The sequence below is a fragment of the Macaca thibetana genome, chromosome 16 (assembly GCF_024542745.1).
Source record: "Macaca thibetana thibetana isolate TM-01 chromosome 16, ASM2454274v1, whole genome shotgun sequence".
Lineage (NCBI taxonomy): Eukaryota > Metazoa > Chordata > Mammalia > Primates > Cercopithecidae > Macaca > Macaca thibetana.
Genome location: NC_065593.1, coordinates 49,637,859 through 49,657,552, shown reverse-complemented (window position 1 = coordinate 49,657,552; position 19,694 = coordinate 49,637,859). Strand labels below are relative to the sequence as shown.

General features: G+C 54.1%; 1 protein-coding gene and 1 long non-coding RNA gene across 3 annotated transcripts; one reads left to right on the top strand and one right to left on the bottom strand.

The window, feature by feature from the left end:
• Positions 1-643: 643 nt before the first annotated feature.
• Positions 644-18,415, bottom strand: RAPGEFL1 (Rap guanine nucleotide exchange factor like 1). 2 transcript variants are annotated; one of them, XM_050762646.1, is made up of 15 exons: positions 17,569-18,415; positions 14,301-14,379; positions 11,363-11,498; positions 11,034-11,131; positions 7,263-7,375; positions 6,881-7,048; positions 5,735-5,832; positions 5,503-5,625; positions 4,766-4,944; positions 4,589-4,679; positions 3,998-4,048; positions 3,565-3,652; positions 3,268-3,332; positions 2,841-2,919; positions 644-2,594 (listed from the first exon to the last, which is right to left on the bottom strand). In XM_050762646.1, the coding sequence occupies exons 1-15, from the start codon at positions 18,086-18,088 to the stop codon at positions 2,470-2,472; spliced, it is 2,013 nt and encodes a 670-aa protein (XP_050618603.1). In that variant the 5' UTR covers positions 18,089-18,415; the 3' UTR covers positions 644-2,469. The 2 variants fall into 2 exon arrangements, with proteins under 2 accessions (XP_050618603.1, XP_050618604.1); XM_050762647.1 differs by having other exon boundaries at positions 2,841-2,895.
• Positions 4,502-6,914, top strand: LOC126938644 (uncharacterized). The gene is made up of 4 exons (XR_007720142.1): positions 4,502-4,563; positions 5,353-5,539; positions 6,055-6,240; positions 6,821-6,914. It is a non-coding gene; the product is annotated as an uncharacterized LOC126938644 (long non-coding RNA).
• Positions 18,416-19,694: the final 1,279 nt, after the last annotated feature.

Below are 19,694 nucleotides of genomic sequence, written 5' to 3'. Positions count from 1 at the left end.
GTCTGCAGGGACAGACCTGGGTTAGGGGGCCAGTGCCCTCACTAGTAATTATTCTGGGACTGTTCTGCCTCCATCTTCTACCTCACAGGATTAGAATTAAACGTGATCTATTTATGCCACCTGGAACATGTATGAACTAAAACATCCCCTCTTCTGAGTTCCAGGCATTATGTGACATGTCGTGAGGTTGGCCTCTTTTCCTCTCACCCACATTTTCTTTCTTTTTTTTTTTTTTTTTTTTTTTTAGGCAGAGCCTTGCTCTGTTGCCCAGGCTGGAGTGCTATTGAGCCTTGCAACCTCCGCCTCCTGAGTTCAAGCTAGTCTCCTGCCTCAGCCTCCCAAGTAGCTGGGATTACAGGAGTGCACCACCACACCTGGCTAATTTTTGTATTTTTAGTAGAGACAGCGTTTCACCATGTTGGCCAGGCTGGTCTCGAACTCCTGACCTCAGGTGATCTGCCCGCCTCGGCCTCCCAAAGTGCTGGGATTACAAGCAAGCATGAGCCACTGTACCCAGCCACCCACATTTTCAAAGTCTCTCCAAAACAGCCCTGCTCCTGGCAGCACTGGGGGGTCATCCCCTCTCCCCTCCCTCAGCCCTTCCACAGCCTCAAAGAAAACAGAATGGAGAACAGCAGACAGGTTGATTCATAGACTTTATCAGCTTCTTTTCCACCCAGCAGTTTCTGCAATGACAACCGCGCCTGTACAATACACATGGTTCACTCTGTTAAAGCTGCAGGGCAAGGGGAGGGGGCTGGGGGGTCCCTGGGCAGGCATCAAGGTTAGGGGTGAGCAGCAGCAAAGACTGGGCCAGTGTGTCCCAGTATTCGACCCAGAGGGTGGTGGCAGCTGGAGTTCCAAGGCTGCTGGAAGGGGTCAGGAGGAAGGCTGGGAAGCTGGGGGCCGCAGGGAGAGGAGAGTGCATCAGCAGTAGCAGGGAGGGGGCAGGGAACAGGAGGGGGCCCATGGGACACTGTCAGGGCAAGAGGGCATGGGGCACAGCGCCTGCCTATGTTCATAGAGGATTTTTGCCACAGGAACAAGACAGATCACTGTATAAAAGGGTCTGTACAACATTACCTATGATACAATGTTCACATATGATACAAGGCTCTTTCCCTCTTTGAGTTTTAAAAAATAAATGTACAATTCCAGAACTTTGGGTAAAAAATATATACACCCTCATAGCAGGAACAGCAGCTGCTTTTGCTACTGCTATTGCTGCCTCTTCAAAAGGGAAAGAGGTGGTGCCAGAAAGAAGGGTGAGGCTGTGCCAGGAAACCTCACCCAGTAGCTGCCAGGAGCCCCTGCACCCCTCAGGCCTTGAGGCTGGTGATGGGAGGGAGGGGAGCAGAGGTAATAAAGGCCTTGCCAGAGTCCGGTGGCGCCTTTACAGTCTCCGCCATCCCCCTCCCCCACTTCGGGGCTGCCTGCCCCAGGTATAGGGATCCACCCCACCCCAGCTCTATGGGGAGGACAAAGGAGGAGTCAAGACAGGGAGAGGGACAGAGACCATGTTGTTGGTGTCAGACACATGAGTCAGAAGGGGGATGCCAACTCCCTCCTTAGCAGTTAGATACCCCAAAAAGCAGGAATGTGGGCAGCAGACACCCCTAGCTCCTGATACTGCTCTACCCCAGCCCACTGCAAGGCAGGGGGAGGGTCCTCTAGGCAGCTGAGGCCTGTGTTTCCCTGAGCATCTTTTACCCTCTCATCAGAGTCCATTCCCGGACCTTCCAGAGGCCTGAGTGGGGGACTTGCAAGGGCTGATGGGTAACCCCTCCTACCTGCTGCCACTCCCTGCCCTGAAAAGCAGCTTGGCTCACCAGCCTGGGCATGCAGGGCAGCATGAGGAGCTGAGCAGGGAGTGTGGGGGTGGAGAAAGCACCCCGTACCATCCAGGGGCAGAGTAGACAAGGGTAGCACCAAACAGAAGGACCCCTCCCCAGTACACCCAACATCCGCCCTCAATTACCAGATGCACTCCTGCTCCCTAAAAGGAGACATACACACGCACACACACAGAGCAACATAATATTCCTTGGGGTCCCAGCCCTGACCAGGAAGAAGCTGGACAGGTGGTGGAGAAGGCTGCCAATCCCTCCCACAATCCCACTCTGCAAGGCAGAAGGGTGGGCGGCATTCTTTCCTGCTGGGAAGAGGAAGTTGGAAGCTCCATCCCCAGAACAGATCTCGATGGGAGGGATAGAGGAAGGAGCTTTCTGCCCCCTTTCTCAGAGGGGACAGGAACCAGCAAAGTGTAGTTTTGGCTTGAAGGAGCAATGGGGAGAGGACTTCAGCAGGATGAACAGACTTATGGGTCCAGGGGTAAATCCATCCAACTCTTTCCCGTGGAGCAGGAAGTTGCTCCATGGGAAAGATGTCAGATGTTGGTTGAGACATCGTGCAAAGTGCTTGAGTGCCAGGTGCCCAAGGATCTGGCGGGTCTGACTGGAGCCTCCACTCTCACTGACTATTCGCCTCCAGCTTGTAGGAGAGCTCGAAGAGGAGGTTCTGGTTGTCGATGACCTGAAACTGGCGCACGTAGGCCTTGGTCTGCAGGTGATGGGGGGATGCCTCCATGTCCAAGCCTAGTGGGTAAAGAGGGAGAGGCAGTCAGGTTCCCAGCCTCCCTTTTTCCTCTACACACACACCGGGCAGAGGATCAGGCTGTGGAATGAGACAGATGTTGGGCAAGAAGGCCTCTGCAGAGGCAAGGACAGAATGGGGAACCAGCAAGTGTATGGAAATACACATTTGGACAGGGAGTTCTGCCCTGAACCCTCCCATTCAGTCAAAGCTCTACCTGTACTGCTTTCAGTACCCTGGGTACTCACAAAGGGGCCGGCTCCGGTATTTGCGGATTGTTCTCACTTTTTCGGCCACTGAATGCTGGGAGATGACAAGGAATGAGCCCTGAAAGGGGCAGAGAAAGAGGCTCCCCCTCTTATGCTCCCCCTCCGCCATTCTCCAACTCTGCTTTACTCCCTCCAGTCTCCAATTCTGGAGGGTCTCTGAAGGACCAAAGGAGTGGGTGTAACAGAGTGCCAGGTGAGGGGGAGGTGGAGTTGCCCCCAAGCTGCCTGTCAGCTCTGCCACCCGTGGGTGGGTTGCCACAGTGATGCCACCAGGGAGACAGTCAAGAGTCTGTTAGGCAAGCTGGGCACTTGGAGGAAGGCTGCTATTTTTGGGAGGTGATGAGAGAGGGAGAGGATGCAAGCCCCTCGCTTGTGGGACTAGAGGTTTGCAGTGCCACTCACTCACCAGCTTCTCAATGTTCACCAAACCATCTACAAGGGTCTTACTCCCTTCGTGCAGAAAAGTCAGATCTAGGGGATGTGGAGAGAATCCAATGTGAGGAAAGGATAAGAGAGGAGGTCCAAAGGGGCCCCTGCACCTGAGGACCCCGCTCTTCCCCAGAACCCATTGTGTCTGGGGTGGGGGGCTCCTCTCCAGGCGGATACTCAGGGCTGAGTCGAGAGGGGGCTGGAAGTCTGAAGCGGGATATAGGAGAAGGGAAGCATGGGTGGAAGTAGCACAGCTTGGGAGTTACTCTCTCACCTTTGAGGATCAGAGGCACAAAGGGAATCACAGGGGGCTTCATTTTGGAGATCACTTCTCGGTAGCTTTTGTGGTTCCTGCAGGGGTCCTAGTATTCCACAGGAGAGAGATCAAGGGACAGACTGGCCAATGCATCCCAAAGATGTCCCCAGCTTCCTCCCTTACCCCCTGCCCTGTATACATTCCTCATCAGATAGGGGTACTGGGGGTTTTCTAATGGTGTGGTGGGGAGGGGCCTGACTACTCCCCCTTTACTTCAAGAAACACAGGGGCGCAATCCTTCCACCCTCCCCCTCCAGCATGGTAAGGAGGGTGGGGGTCGCACACACACCCTAAACACCTTGAAAGGAAAGCTCGAGGAAGGGGATTTATGGGAACAGAGGGTTTCTGGGCTCTAAGTCCAAGAGCAGAAGAAAGAGCCAAACCCACTCACCGTCAGATTCTCAAATTTGCGGAACAAGTTCTTGAATTTCCCTGGCAGCTTCTGCAGAGTTTGAAGGAAGGAGAAGGGATATCAGAGTGGAGCTCCTTGGGTTACATGGGAGCCTCAGATTAATTCTCCCTGTTGGAGGGCAAAAGGGCCTGCATGGCTTGTAAGGGGCTGGGAAGCTGGTGGGTGGGGAAATGAAGTCAGGCCTTGGCTAAGTCTAGAACCTTGAAACAGCCCAGAGGAATTCATTATTCTGGGGAAGGCCAGGTCTCTCTTATGTAGGTGCTTTGTACAAAGATGGCCCCACTGACTATGGCTGAAAATCAGCCCAACTCCCACAGCCAAGTCTGCGACCTGACCTGGCCAAGGGCTGCCTGCTGCGACTCAGGCGGGATCCTGGCTTTTCACTCATTTGCACAAAGACAGGGTCCATTAGCCAAGCTGTGCGCCCTGGGGTTGCGTATGCCAGAAGAGGGCGCATCTCTCCAATTGGCACAAAGACTCCCACCAGGCCAGCGGCCGTCCCGAGAGGACGCAATTCGGGGAGCCCGGGATGCCCAGATCCCCAGGTAGGAACGGGAGGGGTCTCATCACCTCCCAGGTGAGTCGAAGGCGACTGACAGCAGCGTTGTCCAGCCCCATGACCACGGCGTAGAAAGACAGCAGGTCCTGGTTCTGCTTGCAGCTGCGGGGGTGGGAGGCGGGGTCAGGGGCGGGCGGCGGCGCGGGCCTCGGGCCTGGGCTCCCCCTCCCGCCGACGGCCGCACTCACAGGGCCGCGATCTTGATGAACTTCTTGAGCAGCTGCGCGCGCTTGCCCGGGGCCTCGCAGAGCAGCACTTCGGTGGCCACCCAGTGCGTGACCTCGCTGCAGCGCTGCAGCAGCAGCTCCAGGTTGGCCGTCTCCCGGCGGCCACGCTCCCCGTGGAACACGTAGTCCACGAACTCCAGCTGCACCCACGGCAGCGGAGAGGCGGCCAGGGCGCCCGGCAGTGAGGGGAGTGGGTGGGAAGATGGCAGTGCAAGGCGATGAGGAGCGAAAGGCAGGAGGGCGGGGGCGGAAGGGGTGGAAAATAGAAAAATAGAAGGGACAGGAGGCGGCAAAGATGCGGAAAAAGAAAACAACCCGCATTAATAATATTTCACCAGCTACTGAGCACTTACTAGGTGCCAGGCAAGCGCTCACGGCTGACATCCTCAAGACAACCATCTGCTAGGCATTATTGTCTCTGCCTTATTTTATTTCTTTAATAGTGAATATTTTAAAAACACAAATCCTGGGTCAGGTTCTGTGTAAGCAGCACTTGGGCCCTGAGCCACTCTGCTCTGAGGTCTCTCTCTCTCTGCGATTTTTTTCAGATGGGGGAACAAAGAGAGGTTACGGCCATGCGTTGCCCAAGGGCTTGCTGCAAGTGAGCCTTGAACCAGGACGTTGTGCTGCGAACACCGTCTCCCAATGGCACATTTCTCCCTCCAGCCCCCCAGCACAGCGCCAGCCTCGGTCCCCACCTCGTGCACACATCGGAACAGCTCCCAGTGGAAAGCAGTTAGGTGGTTGGCAACGTCCTCAGGCTCCACTCGGTGGATCTCCGTGTCTCCAGGGGAGACCTGGATCTCCTCGGGGAGGGGCACCTGGTGGCAGGCAGGGGTATAGGAGCTGGGCTCCTGGTGGCAGGATGAGGGATTGCTCACAGCCCCCCTCAGCCCCTCCATTCCAGCCAAGGCCTTGGGAAGTTCTTACCAGAGCCTCATAGCTGTCCCGAGTACAGGCAAACAGGTGGCTATTGATGCCCAGTGTGGTGAAAACACAGTCCTCAGTGGGCTGGAGAAGGACCTTCTCTGCAGGAGAAAGAGCTGCTCATCCTCAGCCCCTGCTGCCTGGACCCTCACACACACCCCACACTTGGCTCTGTCCTATCCAAAAACTCCTCACCCCACACTGACACATTATAGACGAATGGAACTCATATTATCACCAGTTTATGCCATATTTATCTGGAATTGGTCAAATGATGATTTCTTTTGCATTTATAACTTTTTTCTACTCCCTTTCTTTCACAGCTTTTCTCTTACTCTGTTGTCCTTGTGACACCGGGAAGGCTGAAATGTTTTCCTACCGTAGAGGAAAACAAAGCTTCAGCGACATTGCTGGCTTTCTGCCTTCCCACTCATCCTGTGTCTTTAGCCTGAGAAATGTGGCATCCTTACATACACCGGGAGGTTAAAGGACCAGAACACAATCCATAGGTGAGTGATGGGCAGCACCTAGGTCAGAACCTGAGTCCTAGACCAGGGCATCCCAAACTTTTTTTTTTTTTTGAGACAGGGTTTTGCTCTTGTTGCCCAGACTGGAGCACAGTGTCACGATCTCGGCTCACTGCAACCTCCGCCTCCTGGGTTTGAGTGATTCTCCTGCCTCAGCCTCCCAAGTAGCTGGGATTACAGGTGCACACTACCATGCCCAGCTAGTGCCTCCCAAACTGTAGTAGGCATAGGAGTCTCCTAGGGGTCTTGTTCAAATGCTGATTTGAACAAGACCAGCAGGTCTGGGGTGGGGTCTCATATGCTGCATCTCTTTTAGAGACAGAGTCTTGTTATGTTGCCCAGGATGGAGCACAGTGCCTATTCACAGGTGCAATCATAATGTACTACCTTGGATTCCTGGGCTCAAGCAATCCTCCTGAGTAGCCGGGACTGCAGGTTTGCACCACTGCACCTAGCAAGATGTTGCATCCTAACAAGCTCTCAGGTGATGCACCTGAGGCTTGTCCCAGGACCATACTTTGAGTAGCAAGGGCCTAGAATTCAGTCTCTTCCCCTCCCACAGGGCACTGAGCTTGTGAGTTTCTCCTCTCGGAGCATCAGCCCAGTTCTTCCTGACCCTCACCTCCTGAGGAGGCCACAGCTACCAGGATGAGGGAATCCTCACGCCCCGCGGGCTCCTCTGAATATTGAAGTTTCTCCGTCACAGAACCCAGAATGTCCTGCACAGATGCTGAAAGGCGGCTGCGTATGGTCACGTAAGAGTGGTCAGGCATGTATACGCGGCAGAAGACTGGACGGAAACAGGAAAATGGCTTTCAACAGAGGGCAGAGTGGCAGCAGCTGGAACAGTTTCCTCCAGGGTGCCACTGTTCCCCACCTCTGAATAAGGTCCTGTGAAAGGGGCTGGTTCTACCACCCAGATACCACTGAGGGTGCCCAAGACCCAGAGACATGTCCGCCTGAACCACTCAGGACACCCTGCCCCTCCTAATGCCCACACTCACTCTCATCAGAGCCCCGGAAGGCCACGCGGGTCTGCAGACAGGAGTCTATCCGGCGGAAGTGGCGGAAGAGTGGCTTCACCTGCTTGCTGGGTGGCTGACTCTCCTCTGGAATCCTGGCATGGACACAGCTGGGCATCAGCACGCCCTGCCAGGCATATGGACAACCAACACCAAGCAGGCAACATCAAGCAAGAATATCAGAATTGGGTCAAGGATGTACCAGCAACAGTTTCAGAAGGTGGTTAAGGGGGTCAGAAGAGAGGACAATGAGCAGGATGGGGTAATTGTCCAAGTAATCCTAATCAAATGCCACCTTTTCCATGAATTCTTCTCTGGTCCACCCCACCCACCAGGAAGGTCACTTTCTTGTCTCAACTACTATAGAACATTGGGATAATGTTTATGTTCACCTCTTATCTCTTCTATGAGATTGAGAGCTTTTGAGGACTGGGATTTGGTTCCTACTGAATATTTTTTCATCCTCCAGGGCCTAGCACACTGCTTGGCACATGGTAGGTAGTAGGTCATCAGCCATTTGCTGAATTTTGCTGAAAATAACTTCACAGTCTGGGAAGGAGATAGACAGGCATCCAGCTACTTCTAAAGCCAGACAGGAGGCGTTGATGATGTAACAAAGGCACCAGGAGGGTTCTGCTGGTGTGGGGAAGGAGAAAGCTATTCCTAAAAGGAAGATCTAGGAAGTTTTCATCAAGAAGATAGCATTTGACCTGGGCCTTGGAGGAGAGCAGGAAGAGAAGGAGGTGGAGGCCAGGTGCAGTGGCTCACGCCTATAATCCCAGCACTTTGGGAGGGATTGGGAGGCCGAGGTGGGCAGATCACTTGAGGCCAGGAGTTCAAGACCAGCCTGGCCAACATGGTGAAACCCCGTCTCTACTAAAAATATATAAATTAGCCAGGGCTTGGTGGTGTGCACCTGTAATCCCAGCTACTTGGGAGGCTGAGGCAGAAGAATCGCTTGAACCCGGGAGGCGGAGGTTGCAGTGAGCCGAGATCACACCATTACACTCCAGCCTGGTGACAGAGCAAGACTCCATCTCAAAAAAAAAAAAAGAAAAAAAAAAGTCTGGGTGCAGAGGCTCACGCCTGTAATCCCAGCACTTTGGGAGGCCAAGGCGGGTGGATCATGAGGTCAGGAGATCTAGACCACCCCGGCTAACACGGTGAAAACCCCATCTCTACTAAAAAAAAAATACAAAAAATTAGCTGGGCATGGGGGCCAGCGCCGTAGTCCCAGCTACTCAGGTGGTTGAAGCAGGAGGATGGTGTGAACCCAGGAGGCGGAGCTTGCAGTGAGCCGAGATCGCGCCACTGCACTCCAGCCTGGCTGACAGAGCAAGACTCTGTCTCAGAAAAAAAAAAAAAAGAAAGAAAGAAAGAGAAGGGGGTGGGAGGAGGGCATTCTGGCATTCTGGGGTGGACAATATAACGGACCGTGGGAAGTTGGAGAGTGCAGGAGTTGAGGTGTTATGGATGGATGGGATGCAGATGAGATGGGAAGGAACAGCAGAAGGCAGAAAGGGAAGGGTATCCAATGCTGGGATGTTTCACTTTCTCTTGGAAGCATGGGGAGCAGGGATGCCTTTGGAACAGGAGCATGAAAGATCTCTCTAATGTCAGCACAGAGAAGGGAGAGAAGGATGTTAGACCACAAGCTGAGGCCTCCCTAATTGTGCTGGGGACAGAGAAGAAACTAAAAGGGCAGAATGGATGGATGGATGGATGGATGCAGTGGTGTCCTGAAGCTGGTTCACACTGGCTCACAAGAGCATATTGTTAAGTTCTGGGGAATTTTGCCAACTGTTTTTTAAAGAGCCATTAAAATATAAATAAATAAATATATCTCCATATATATGTTTTAAACTTATAGTCAGGCCAGGTATGGTGGCTCACACTTAGAATCCCAACACTTTGGAGGGCCAAGGTGGGAGGATTGCTGGAGCCCAGCCTGGACAACATAATGAAACCCTGTCTCTATTGAAAAATAATAATACAAATTAATAAATCATACATAAAATTTGTAATCAAATAAGTTATCATAAAAAAAGTAGTTTCCTTCCTGTTTCACTTTTTTTTTTCTTTTTGAGATGGAGTCTCGCTCTGTCATCAGGCTGGCGTGCAGTGCCACAATCTCGGCTCACTCCTGGGTTCAAGCGATTCTCCTGCCTCAGCCTCCCGAGTAGCTGGGACTACAGGCGAATGCCACCATACCCAGCTAATTTTTGTATTTTTAGTAGAGACGGGGTTTCACCATGTTGGCCATAATGGTCTTGATCTCTTGACTTCGTAATCTGCTCACCTCAGCCTCCCAAAGTGCTGGGATGCTGGGATTACAGGGGTGAACCACCACACCCGGCCCACCTTTTTTTTTTTTTTTTTCTTGAGACGGAGTCCACTCTGTCACCCAGGTTGGAGTGCAGTGACGCAATCTCAGCTCACTGCAACCTCTGCCTCCCGGGTTCAAGACATTCTCCTGCCTCAGCCTCCTGAGTAGCTGGGATTACAGGCACATGCCACGGTGCCCGGCTAATTTTTCTATTTTTAGTAGAGACAGGGTTTCACCATGTTGGTCAGGCTGGTCTCAAACTCCTGACCTCATGATTCGCCCACCTCGGCCTCCCAAAGTGCTGGGATTACAGGTGTGAGCCACCGCACCTGGCATTTTTTTTTTTTTTTTTTAGAGATGGAGTCTCGCTCTGTCACCCAGGCTGGAGTGCAGTAAGGTGATCTCAGCTCACTGCAACCTCCGCCTCCTGGGTTCAAGCAATTCTTCTGCCTCAGCCCCCCGAGTAGCTGGGACTACAGGCGCGTGCTACCATACCCGGCTAATTTTTGTATTTTCAGTAGAGATGGGGTTTCACCATATTGGCCGGGCTGCTCTGAAACTCCTGACCTCGTGTTCTGCCCGCCTCGGCGCCCGGCCCTATTTTTTTTTTGTAGTGAAGACAGGGTTTCACCATGTTAGCCAGGCTGGTCTTGAACCTTAAGTGATCCACCCGCCTTGGCCTCCCAAAGTGCGTGAGCCACCTTGCCCAGCCGTTTCACTACCTTTTACTGCATCTACTATATGGTGGAGATACTACATAATGGCCTGTGCTGCACGTCTCTTCCCAGCTCCTCCTTCAGTGCTGTCACGTTGGTAGCTTGAAATCAGCCACGGTGACAGAGTTTACACTGTAGGAATCAGCAAAAGCTACAAATCAGGGTTCTTTCTCCTGTAGCACTGGTTGTTAAATATTTACCATTACACCACTGGATTATCAGACAAATGAATGGGAGAATGGACAAAAAAGTGACTGGAGACAGCGCTTTGTGCCACCCTCCTGTGAGAGAAAAGAGCTGAAATAAAACCATATTGGAAGCGGGGCACAGTGGCTCACACCTGTATTTCCAGCACTTTCGGAGGCTGAGGCGGGCAGATCACTTGAGGCCAGGAGTTCGAGACCAGCCTGGCCAACATGATGAAACTCATCTCTACAAAAAGTACAAAAATTAGCCAGGCAGGGTGCACCCCTGTAATCCCAGCTACTCAGGAGGCTGAGGCATGAGAATCACTGGAACCCAGGAGGTGGAGGTTGCAGTGAGCCTAGATTGCGCCACTGCTCTTCAGTCTGGGCAACAGAGTAAGACTCTGTCTCAAAACAAACAAACAAGCAAATCCATATTGGAGCCAATAGGCCAGAGGCAGCCCCTGTAGTAGACTAACGCAGGGAACCTCTTTCCTGTTCCCACCCCTGCCCCACTCCCCCTCACTTTAGTTCCACCGTCTCCACCAGCTGGTGCAGCCTCAGAGTGTCCTCTCGGAGGCCCTGGTAAAGGGACTCGTCCTTCATAATTAGCAGGTATAGATCCTGGAGAGAGGAGGACAAAGAAGGTGAAGGAAGGGGTCTCATCCCAAGGGCTACTCTCTGCAGGGGCCGGGCAAGGTCTCCATGCCTTTGAGCACAGGAGAGCCATATAAGCTAAAGCCCCCTGGCATCTCTTCCTTCCAGGAACCCAGCATAAGAAGTACGGCTCCTTCACAGGGGCCCCCTTCCAGAGCTAATAGCCTGTTTACCCACCTTCTCTTCCCCCAGGCCCACCTTGATGATGTGGCCGGCCCCCTCTTCCTCTTGAAGCAGCCCCTGGTAGGTGTCCAAGAAATGGAGAAGCATGGCTAGACAGGCCTGCTTCCGGCCCAGCCCCTCAGGGCCCTCCATGCCTCCTGCCCGAACAAAGCTGACCCTTAAGTTAAGAAAAATCCCTAGGCAAGCAGACCTGAGGAACTGAGAAGCAAGATGGGAGGCTAGGCTGGGTGCAGTGGCTCACGCCTATAATCCCAGCAGTTTGGGAGGCCGAGGCAGACAGATCACCTGAGGTCAGGAGTTTGAGACTGGTCTGGCCAACATGGTGAAACCATGACTCTACTAAAAATACAAAAATTCGCCGGGCATGGTGGTGGGTGCCTGTAATCCCAGCTACTCCGGAGGCTGAGGCACAAGAATCGCTTGAACCCAGGAGGCAGAGGTTGCAGTGAGTCGAGATAGGGCCATTGCACTCCAGCCTGGGTGACAGAGGGAGACTCTGTGTCAAAAAAAAAAAAAAAGGAAAAAAGCCCAAGTGCGGTGGCTCACACCTGCAATCCCAGCACTTTGCAAGGCTGAGGCAGGTGGATCACTTAAGGTCAGGAGTTTGAGACCATCCTGGCTAACATGGTGAAACCTTGTCTCTACTAAAAATACAAAAATTAGCCGGGCATGGTGGCAGGAACCTGTAATCCCAGCTACTTGGAAGGCTGAGGCAGGAGAATCTCTTGAACCCAGAAGGCGGAGGTTGCAGTGAGCCAAGGTCACGCCATTGCACTCCAGCCTGGGCAATAAGAGCAAAACTCCATCTCAAAAGAAAGAAAGAAAGGTGGGAGGCTAAATTGCCGCCAAATATTCTCTAGATTTGGGGCCAGAAAGAAAGGAGTTTCAGGGGTCCTGGAGCCAAGACCTCCTAATGCCCCAGCCTAGGCTTTTGCTTAGGGTAGATAGTGATGACCACTTGACCACATCCAGCTCCTGCAGGTTAGACAGGTTAGATTTTCACTTGAGGATAACCTGCCCAGACCCTTCCAACCTCTGGCCAGCCCAGGGCCTGGAGCTCACAGTGCACCTAATAAAGGCCAATGGTGTTTACCACAAACCTGACTATACCTCACTGGAAGGCCTGGTGTTTCTAAGACAGCTTGTTACTTTATTTGTTTGTTTATTTAAGAGGGAGTCTGGTTCTGTTGCCCAGGCTGGAGTACAATGGCACGATCTCAGCTCACTGCAACCTCTGCCTCCTGGGTTCAAGCGATTTCTCCTGCCTCAGGCTCCCGAGTTGCTAAGACTACTAGGTGCCCGCCACCAAGCCCAGCTAGTTTTTTGTATTTTAGTAGAGACGGAGTTTGACCTTGTTGGCCAGGCTGATCTCAAACTCCTGCCCTCAAGTGATCTACCCGCCTCAGCCTCTCAAAGTGCTGGGATCCAAAAGCATGAGCCACCGCACCTGGCCAAGAGCCTGTAACATTGTACTCAATGGTCTGACATTTACAATTAGGTCTTAAAATAACTCTGTGAGAGGCCCATGCTTACATGAGACCCTATGAATAGCCCATCCAGCGGCTCCTCTCTAGCAGACCCTACTGAAGCACAACCGTGGCCTGATGTTTACATCAGACCCCAGCATAACTCACTGGGCAACCAGATGTTTTAGAGCAATAATTCAGTGGGGATAGAGGTGCCCTTAGTAGAAAAATAACACCATGGCTGGGTGCAGTGGCTCACGCCTGTAATCCCAGCACTCTGAGAGGCCAAGGCAGGCAAACCACTTAAGGTCAGGAGTTCGAGACCATCCTGGGCAACATGGTGAAACTCCGTCTCCACCAAAAAATACAAAAAGTAGCCAGGTGTGGTGGTGTGCTCCTGTAGTCCTCAGCTACAGGGGAGGCTGAGACAGGAGAATCACTTGAACCCAGGAGGCAGAGGTTGCAGTGAGCCGAGATCACATCACTGTACTCCAGCTTGGATGACAGAGCAAGACTCCATCTCAAAATAAATAAATAAATAAATAACACCTTTCATTTGTACAGGGCTCTGCAGCCTCCAAAGCACTCCCATATCTGCTATCAGAGTGATCTTCATAGCAGCTCATAAATAGGCAGGGCAGGTGCTATTTACCTCCATTTTACAGAAGAGGTAACTGAGTCCCCACAAGGTTAGGTAATCTGTCCAAGTCACACAGCTGATTAGTAGAAAAGCTGGGACTGAAACCCAGGTATGTTTTCTTTTCTTTTCTTTTTTTTTTTTTTTTTTTTTTTTGAGACAGAGTCTCACTCTGTCGCCCAGTCTGGAGTGCAGTGACGCGATCTCGGCTCACTGCAACCTCCGCCTCCTGGGTTTGAGTGATTCTCCTGCCTCAGCCTCCCAAGTAGCTGGGGTTACAGGTGTGTGGCACCATGCCTGGCTAATTTTTTGTTTTTTGTTTTTTTTTTTTTTGAGATGGAGTCTGTCGCCCAGGCTGGAGTGCAGTGGCCGGATCTCAGCTCACTGCAAGCTCTGCCTCCCGGGTTTATGCCATTCTCCTGCCTCAGCCTCCCGAGTAGCTGGGACTACAGGCGCCCGCCACCTCGCCCGGCTAGTTTTTTTGTATTTTTTAGTAGAGACGGGGTTTCACCGTGTTAGCCAGGATGGTCTCGATCTCCTGACCTCGTGATCCACCCGTCTCGGCCTCCCAAAGTGCTGGGATTACAGGCTTGAGCCACCGCGCCCGGCCATTTTTTGTATTTTTAATAGAGATGGGGTTTCACCATGTTGGCCCTGCTGGTCTTGATCTCCTGACCTCAGGTGATCCACCCACCTTGGCCTTCCAAAGTGCTGGGATTACAGGCGTGAGCCACCACACCCAGTCCCAGGTATGTTTCCTAGGGGAGAGTTTAGGCTCTGAGATTGCATGTGGGATGGAGGGAGTGGCTCCCTTCTGACCTCTCCTTTTACAAACTCCACAAAAGGATATTACTGGTGTAGCTCCTGCAGAAATTTCTCCGTCGGGAGGAAGAGAGAATGGGTAAGGACAATGTCATCCAGCAGGATATCTGTAAAGATCAGTGGGCACCACGGATGTCAGGAGGGCACTTCCAGAATGAAACTGGAAATGCAGTGCCTCCTTCTCTTGCCCCTGAGGGCAAGTTCTCTTTAGCCAGGCTGGAGCCCCAGCCACCTGCCCCGTCATGCTCTGCACACACACACACACACACATGTGTAAAGGTTCTGGGCAGCCGCTGCGGGGGTGGGTTTGGCAGCTGCCAAGGCAGCTGAAGGGAAGTGGGGGGCGTGCCTTTGATGGCCATGTGCACTTCTCTTCAGAGTATGTGGGAAGTTGGTCAGATAACACACCAAGCTTGAGTTCTGCCTGAAAAAAGAAGTAGCCCACAGAAGATTCTCTAGACAAAGAGTATTTCCAAACACAGAGGTTAGCATCAGTGGGGAGTGTGTGTGTATGTGTGTGTGTGTGCGCGCGCGCGCGTGTGTGTGTATCCCTCTTCTCCTCCCCATTCCCTACCTAACAGCTTTGAGTTCTAACTAGGCAGGTGGGAACCAGCCTGACTGGAAGAGACTGCCATTGCTTTGATCCCAGAACCTTTAAATAGAAATCCTGTGTCCTTTAGGTGCCCAGAGACAGAAGGGTTAATGATGGAATGGTGAAGGGGAGCGGCTCCTCTCACCACCCCTTTCCCCTCCACACCCCCGTCTGGGCCTGGCTCAGCCAGTCAGCCGGGTACAAGGTCGCCCTGACTTGCAGCCAGCCCTGGGGTGGGGCAGGGCCGCCTGGCACACACAGACAGGCAAGGTGCAGGGAGGGAGCCAGGTGTCCTCACCAGGACAGGTTAGGGCCAGGTCCCCAGGCACGGTCCCAGGACAAAACCAAGACTTCTGACCGCCTTTGGTTCACTATCTCCTGTGGTCAGTTCTAGCAACGATTTCATTTCGCAAATGTGAAACTGAGGCCCAGAGCTGGGAGGGACTTGCCTGGAGCTGGAATAAGAACCCAGAACCCGAGGCAGGCAGAGTGTTAGGGTAAAACCTAGTGGTCAGAGGGGGCTGCTTGGACGTTGGAGAGGCTTTGGTAGGTTAAGAGTAACTTCTGTAAGTTCTCTTCTCCCACACACCCTGGGAGGAGACCAGGATGACTTGAGAACATTGGTTTTATTGGAGAACATCAGAGTGGCAGGTTAAGCTGATTCTCATTCACCCTGAGACTGGTTTGGAATTTCCCAAACCAGTTACTCTGGGAATCAAGGCTTCCAGATAACATGGGTGACATTTCAGGAGTCTTACCCCAAGGGAGAATGAGCAGAGCATGTGGCACCAGGCCCCTGTAAATGGGGAAAGACAGTTTCTCCCTTTTCCTCCCTGCCCAGCTACCCTGCTGTGTTCTTACAATGAGTCAGCCCCCAGCTCTGACCCCCAGCTTCAGGGATGGGGGTGAGGAAACGAGAGGCCTGACATCCTTCATAGACTTTATCTCACAGGATTCCTAAGCTGGAGCAAAGGAAGAGTAAGATGGAGCAGAGTGGAGGAGATGCTGATATGGGGGCCACAGTTGGGCATCTGCCTTTTCCAAGGCAGGCTCTGGGCCAATGTACAGCCTCCCTAGGGAATGTGTCATAGAGACACAGGGTGTGTGGTGTAGGCGGGAAGTTATGGTTAGGAGAGCTGTGTGTGTCTGATATTTTTCTAATTAAATCCAAAAGGTGTCAGCTCCCCAGGGCAACTACAGTCTGCACCAAAGGAGAGGACCCAGGTCTTGAGAAGGATCTAGGAGAGTGGAGCCCCCCTCCACACATCTAGGTTGGGGTTCCCTGCCGAGGGCTGAGAGCAAGTGTGAAAGCCCTCAGCATTAGGGTCTCAGCCAGGGTTCCCAAACCTCAGACCCTCCTGGGCTTAGTGCAATGCCTAGAGCTAGACCTAGAGACCCCTAGGTCTTCTACCTCAGCCACTAACCAGCCATTTGGGGCCTTGGTTTCCTCAAAGGCCCCTTAGTAGGGGTGCTGAAAGGGAATGGTGAAATAGTATCATCATTTAGGGAATAAGCTTCTCAGGGTGTGGTGATTATGTTTTAAAGAGGCCGTGTGCCAGGTCCAGTGGCTCATGCCTGTAATCCCAGCACTTTGGGAGGCCGAGGTGGTGGGGGGGCGGGGGTGAATCACGAGGTCAGGAGTTCAAGACCAGCTTGGCCAAGTTGGTGAAACCCCGTCTCTACTAAAACTACAATTAGCCAGGCTGGTGGCTCATGCCTGAAATCCCAGCACTTTGGGAGGCCAAGGCAGGCAGATCACGAGGTCAGGAGATCGAGACCATCCTGGCTAACACGGTGAAACGCTGTCTCTACTAAAAATACAAAAATTAGCCAGGCGTGGTGGCACGCGCCTGTAGTTCCAGCTACTCGGGAGACTGAGGCAGGAGAATCGCTTGAACCTGGGCGGTGGATGTTGCAGTGAGCTGAGATCGCACCACTGCACTCCAGCACTCCAGCCTGAGTGAGAGTGAGACTATGTCTCAAAAAAAAAAAAAAAAAAAAAAAAAGCCGTGTGCTGAGGCCTGCCACCAAAAGGGAAGAGTGGAAGCTGGAGGCGCTTGGATGCCCTGGATGCTCCAGGGCCCTGATGCCGACCCAGCCACCTGTCCCCTTCCAGACACCTTCTGAGTCTACCCCAAGAAGAACACTGTCCCCCCCACCAAACTGCTAAGGACAACGCATCCCTTTGCTGATGCCTAAAAGGCAGCTTGGGGCCTGTGCCTGTCTGGCACTTCCTCCTGGGGTGGGCCAGCCTGCGCTGTGCAGGCCTCTGAACAGTCAGGGACCCCAGGGTTTTCAGGGCTCAAGCACCTCTGGCGGGTGGCATGGCTGCGCTGGGCAGCTTCCATCTTAATGTGTCAGGCCCTAATTTGGAGCCACAGGAGGAGGTATTCAACATCAGGGACCCATGGGAGTCAGTGGCTACAATGCCCAGGGGAAAGGAAGGGTGACTGAAGGAGAGTAAGAGGCAAGAGGCCCAGTTGCTTCTCCAGATGGGGGTGAGGCTGCTGTAGGGAGGAAGGTGGGTACTGCCCTCCTCTTCCGCGGGAGGGTCTGTGCCTCCGCTAGGCCCCTAGCCGGCTTCCGCGGACCATTCAACCCCATAACCAGGCCTCAGCACGGCGCCACCCCCACGCTCCAAGGGCAAGGAAGAGGAGCCGGGACCAGCCCCTGCTCCGGGTGTTCAAGCCCACTGGCTCCTTACCTGAGGCGCCGCTGTCCCTGGTGGCCCCTCCAGCAAGCCGTTCCAGAACCCGGTTCAGAAGATGCTCCGGCCGCTCGGGGGCGCCCAGGGGGGCCCAGGGCGGCGAAGTCAAGGGCTCGCCCGGGGACAGCTCGTCAGATGAGTAGGAGGAAGGGGAGCGCAGGGGCCCCCCTCCCCCGAGCGACCCGGGCTCTGGCACCTCCTCCAGCTGCAGCCAGCAGGGCCCCCCGCTGCCCGGCTCCTCCGCGACCCCCGCTGGCTCTCCCCCTTCCTCCTCAGGGGGCGGCTCCAGCCCCAGCTCGGCGGGGGGCTCCCGGAGGAAAGCGGGGAGCAGCAGGCGAGACACGCTCTGACGCCGCTGCAACGACCGCGGTCCCCCGGCTGGACAGCCGCCCCCGCCGGGTCCCCCACCCCCTCCAGGCCCACCGTAGCTCCCCGGACCCCCGCCGGGACCTCCCGCCACCGTTCGGCCCGCCAGCTGCGACGTCTGCTTCTTCAGAAATTTCTCCAGCGGCTTCATGCCCCCCCCGCCCCTCTCCTAGGGGCCGCCGGGGGACCCAGGTGTCCCAGGCGCGGGCGGGGGGGCGGACGGGGACACGATGCTCAGAGCTGGAGGAGCAGAGGACCGTGCCAGGAGCCGGACTGGGGGCCAGAGGTGCCGAGCCTCGCTGGCCAGTCCAGTGGCCAGTAGCCGGGGGAGGTGCCAGAAGGAAGGAGTGCCCGCTCTCAGCAACCCCCCATGCCGGCTGCAGCTGGCACGCGGCCCGAAGAGTGGGCAGGCTGCGGGGCCGGTGCCCCCGGCTCTGCGCTGCGGCGGCAGAAGCAGCGGGCGGAGCGCAAGGCTGAGAGGACGCGGCGGCGGCTGCGCTCCTGGCCGTGAGGAGGGGGAAGGTGGCAGAGCTGAGACCGCGCCCCCTCCTCCAGTCCCCGCCCAGTCCCCGCCCCTGCCCTTCCTGGGCCCGCCCCCGCGCCGCACGAGGCTTGAACTCGCGCGCTGGGGTTGACCACGAGGGAAACAGTAAGGGACTTGGGTTCTGAGCAGAAGAAATTAAGGGCAAAGGTAAGGCAGAGATTTACCAATGGGGAAGGATTCTTGGCTCAAGGGATAACTGGGTCTCAGCATCATTTCAAAGTTAGGACAGGTCTGTGACCTGGACACCTTGACTCAACTACCTGTGTACCCAAGTCAGGCCTAAAGATTGCTGAACCCATGAGTGTGCACCTTTCCCATACTCACAGGAATATGTGGACTTTATCTTCCTTCTGTGAGAAGGGCTGGGAAGGCCTCGGGTGAATTAGCATTGCCACTGGAGGCGGTGCCCATCTGTCCTCTCTGGTAGGGCACCATAGGTGGTGTGGGCCTGGTCTGTGGGCAGGTACTGGCAGGCAGGTAGGAGCCAGGCAGGGAGCAGCAGGTTGTGGCAGGTCTAGCTGGGGTGAGGAGGGGATAATAGGCAGTGGGGAGGAGACCAGGAGCACAAGGGCACCTGGGCCCAGCTGGCAGCAGAAGGAAGCAGGGCCATGGAGACAGGTGACAAGCCCCAGAACTGCCAACTATCATTAAGCACAGAGCCCAAGTGTACATAGCCATGGAGTGGGAAAAGTGGTACCAAATTAGCACTCCAAGTAATCCTTACTCCTGATGCCCACGCCAGGAGCATTCTGTCCTTAAGGATATGCTGCCCCAGAAGGGGGGGAGGGCAGCGTAAAGCCATGTTAAGTGTAAGAACATCCAGGTTAGACTTACTAGGCGCGGAGAGTGGCAGCAGGTTCCGAGTGGGTTGAGGCTCTCTAGACAATGCCCCACCCCTGTTTACCAAGCACCAACCAGGCAGGGACAGGAATGCTAATGGCTGGGAGTGGTAGTAAAACTCAACAGGGTGTGTACGACATACGTATCAATGTATGTGCGTATCTGTTCCCATGTGTGCTAGAGCATGTGTTCACAGAAATAAAGCTTTGCACACCCATCTGTTTGTGGATTTGGAAACAGTAAAAAGACGACAGTGCACAATTTTGACTAAGAAGCTGTATCAGAGGTCTGGGTATCAGCTTCCTGTGCTCCCCTTATTGGACACCCCAATATCCCCGGGCTTGAAAGGGGAAAGTGGCTGGAATGGGTTGGA

Bases quoted from the DNA above. Each gene is read 5' to 3' on its own strand.
- RAPGEFL1 (XM_050762646.1), bottom strand. From the start codon at position 18,088: ATGAAGCCGCTGGAGAAATTTCTGAAGAAGCAGACGTCGCAGCTGGCG. The intron at 4,049-4,588 runs GTGATGAGACCC...CAAACTCTGCAG, and splicing joins GCCTTCGACTCACCTGGGAG to AAGCTGCCAGGGAAATTCAA. The intron at 2,920-3,267 runs GTGAGTGAGTGG...TGCCCCTTTCAG, and splicing joins TGGTGAACATTGAGAAGCTG to GGCTCATTCCTTGTCATCTC.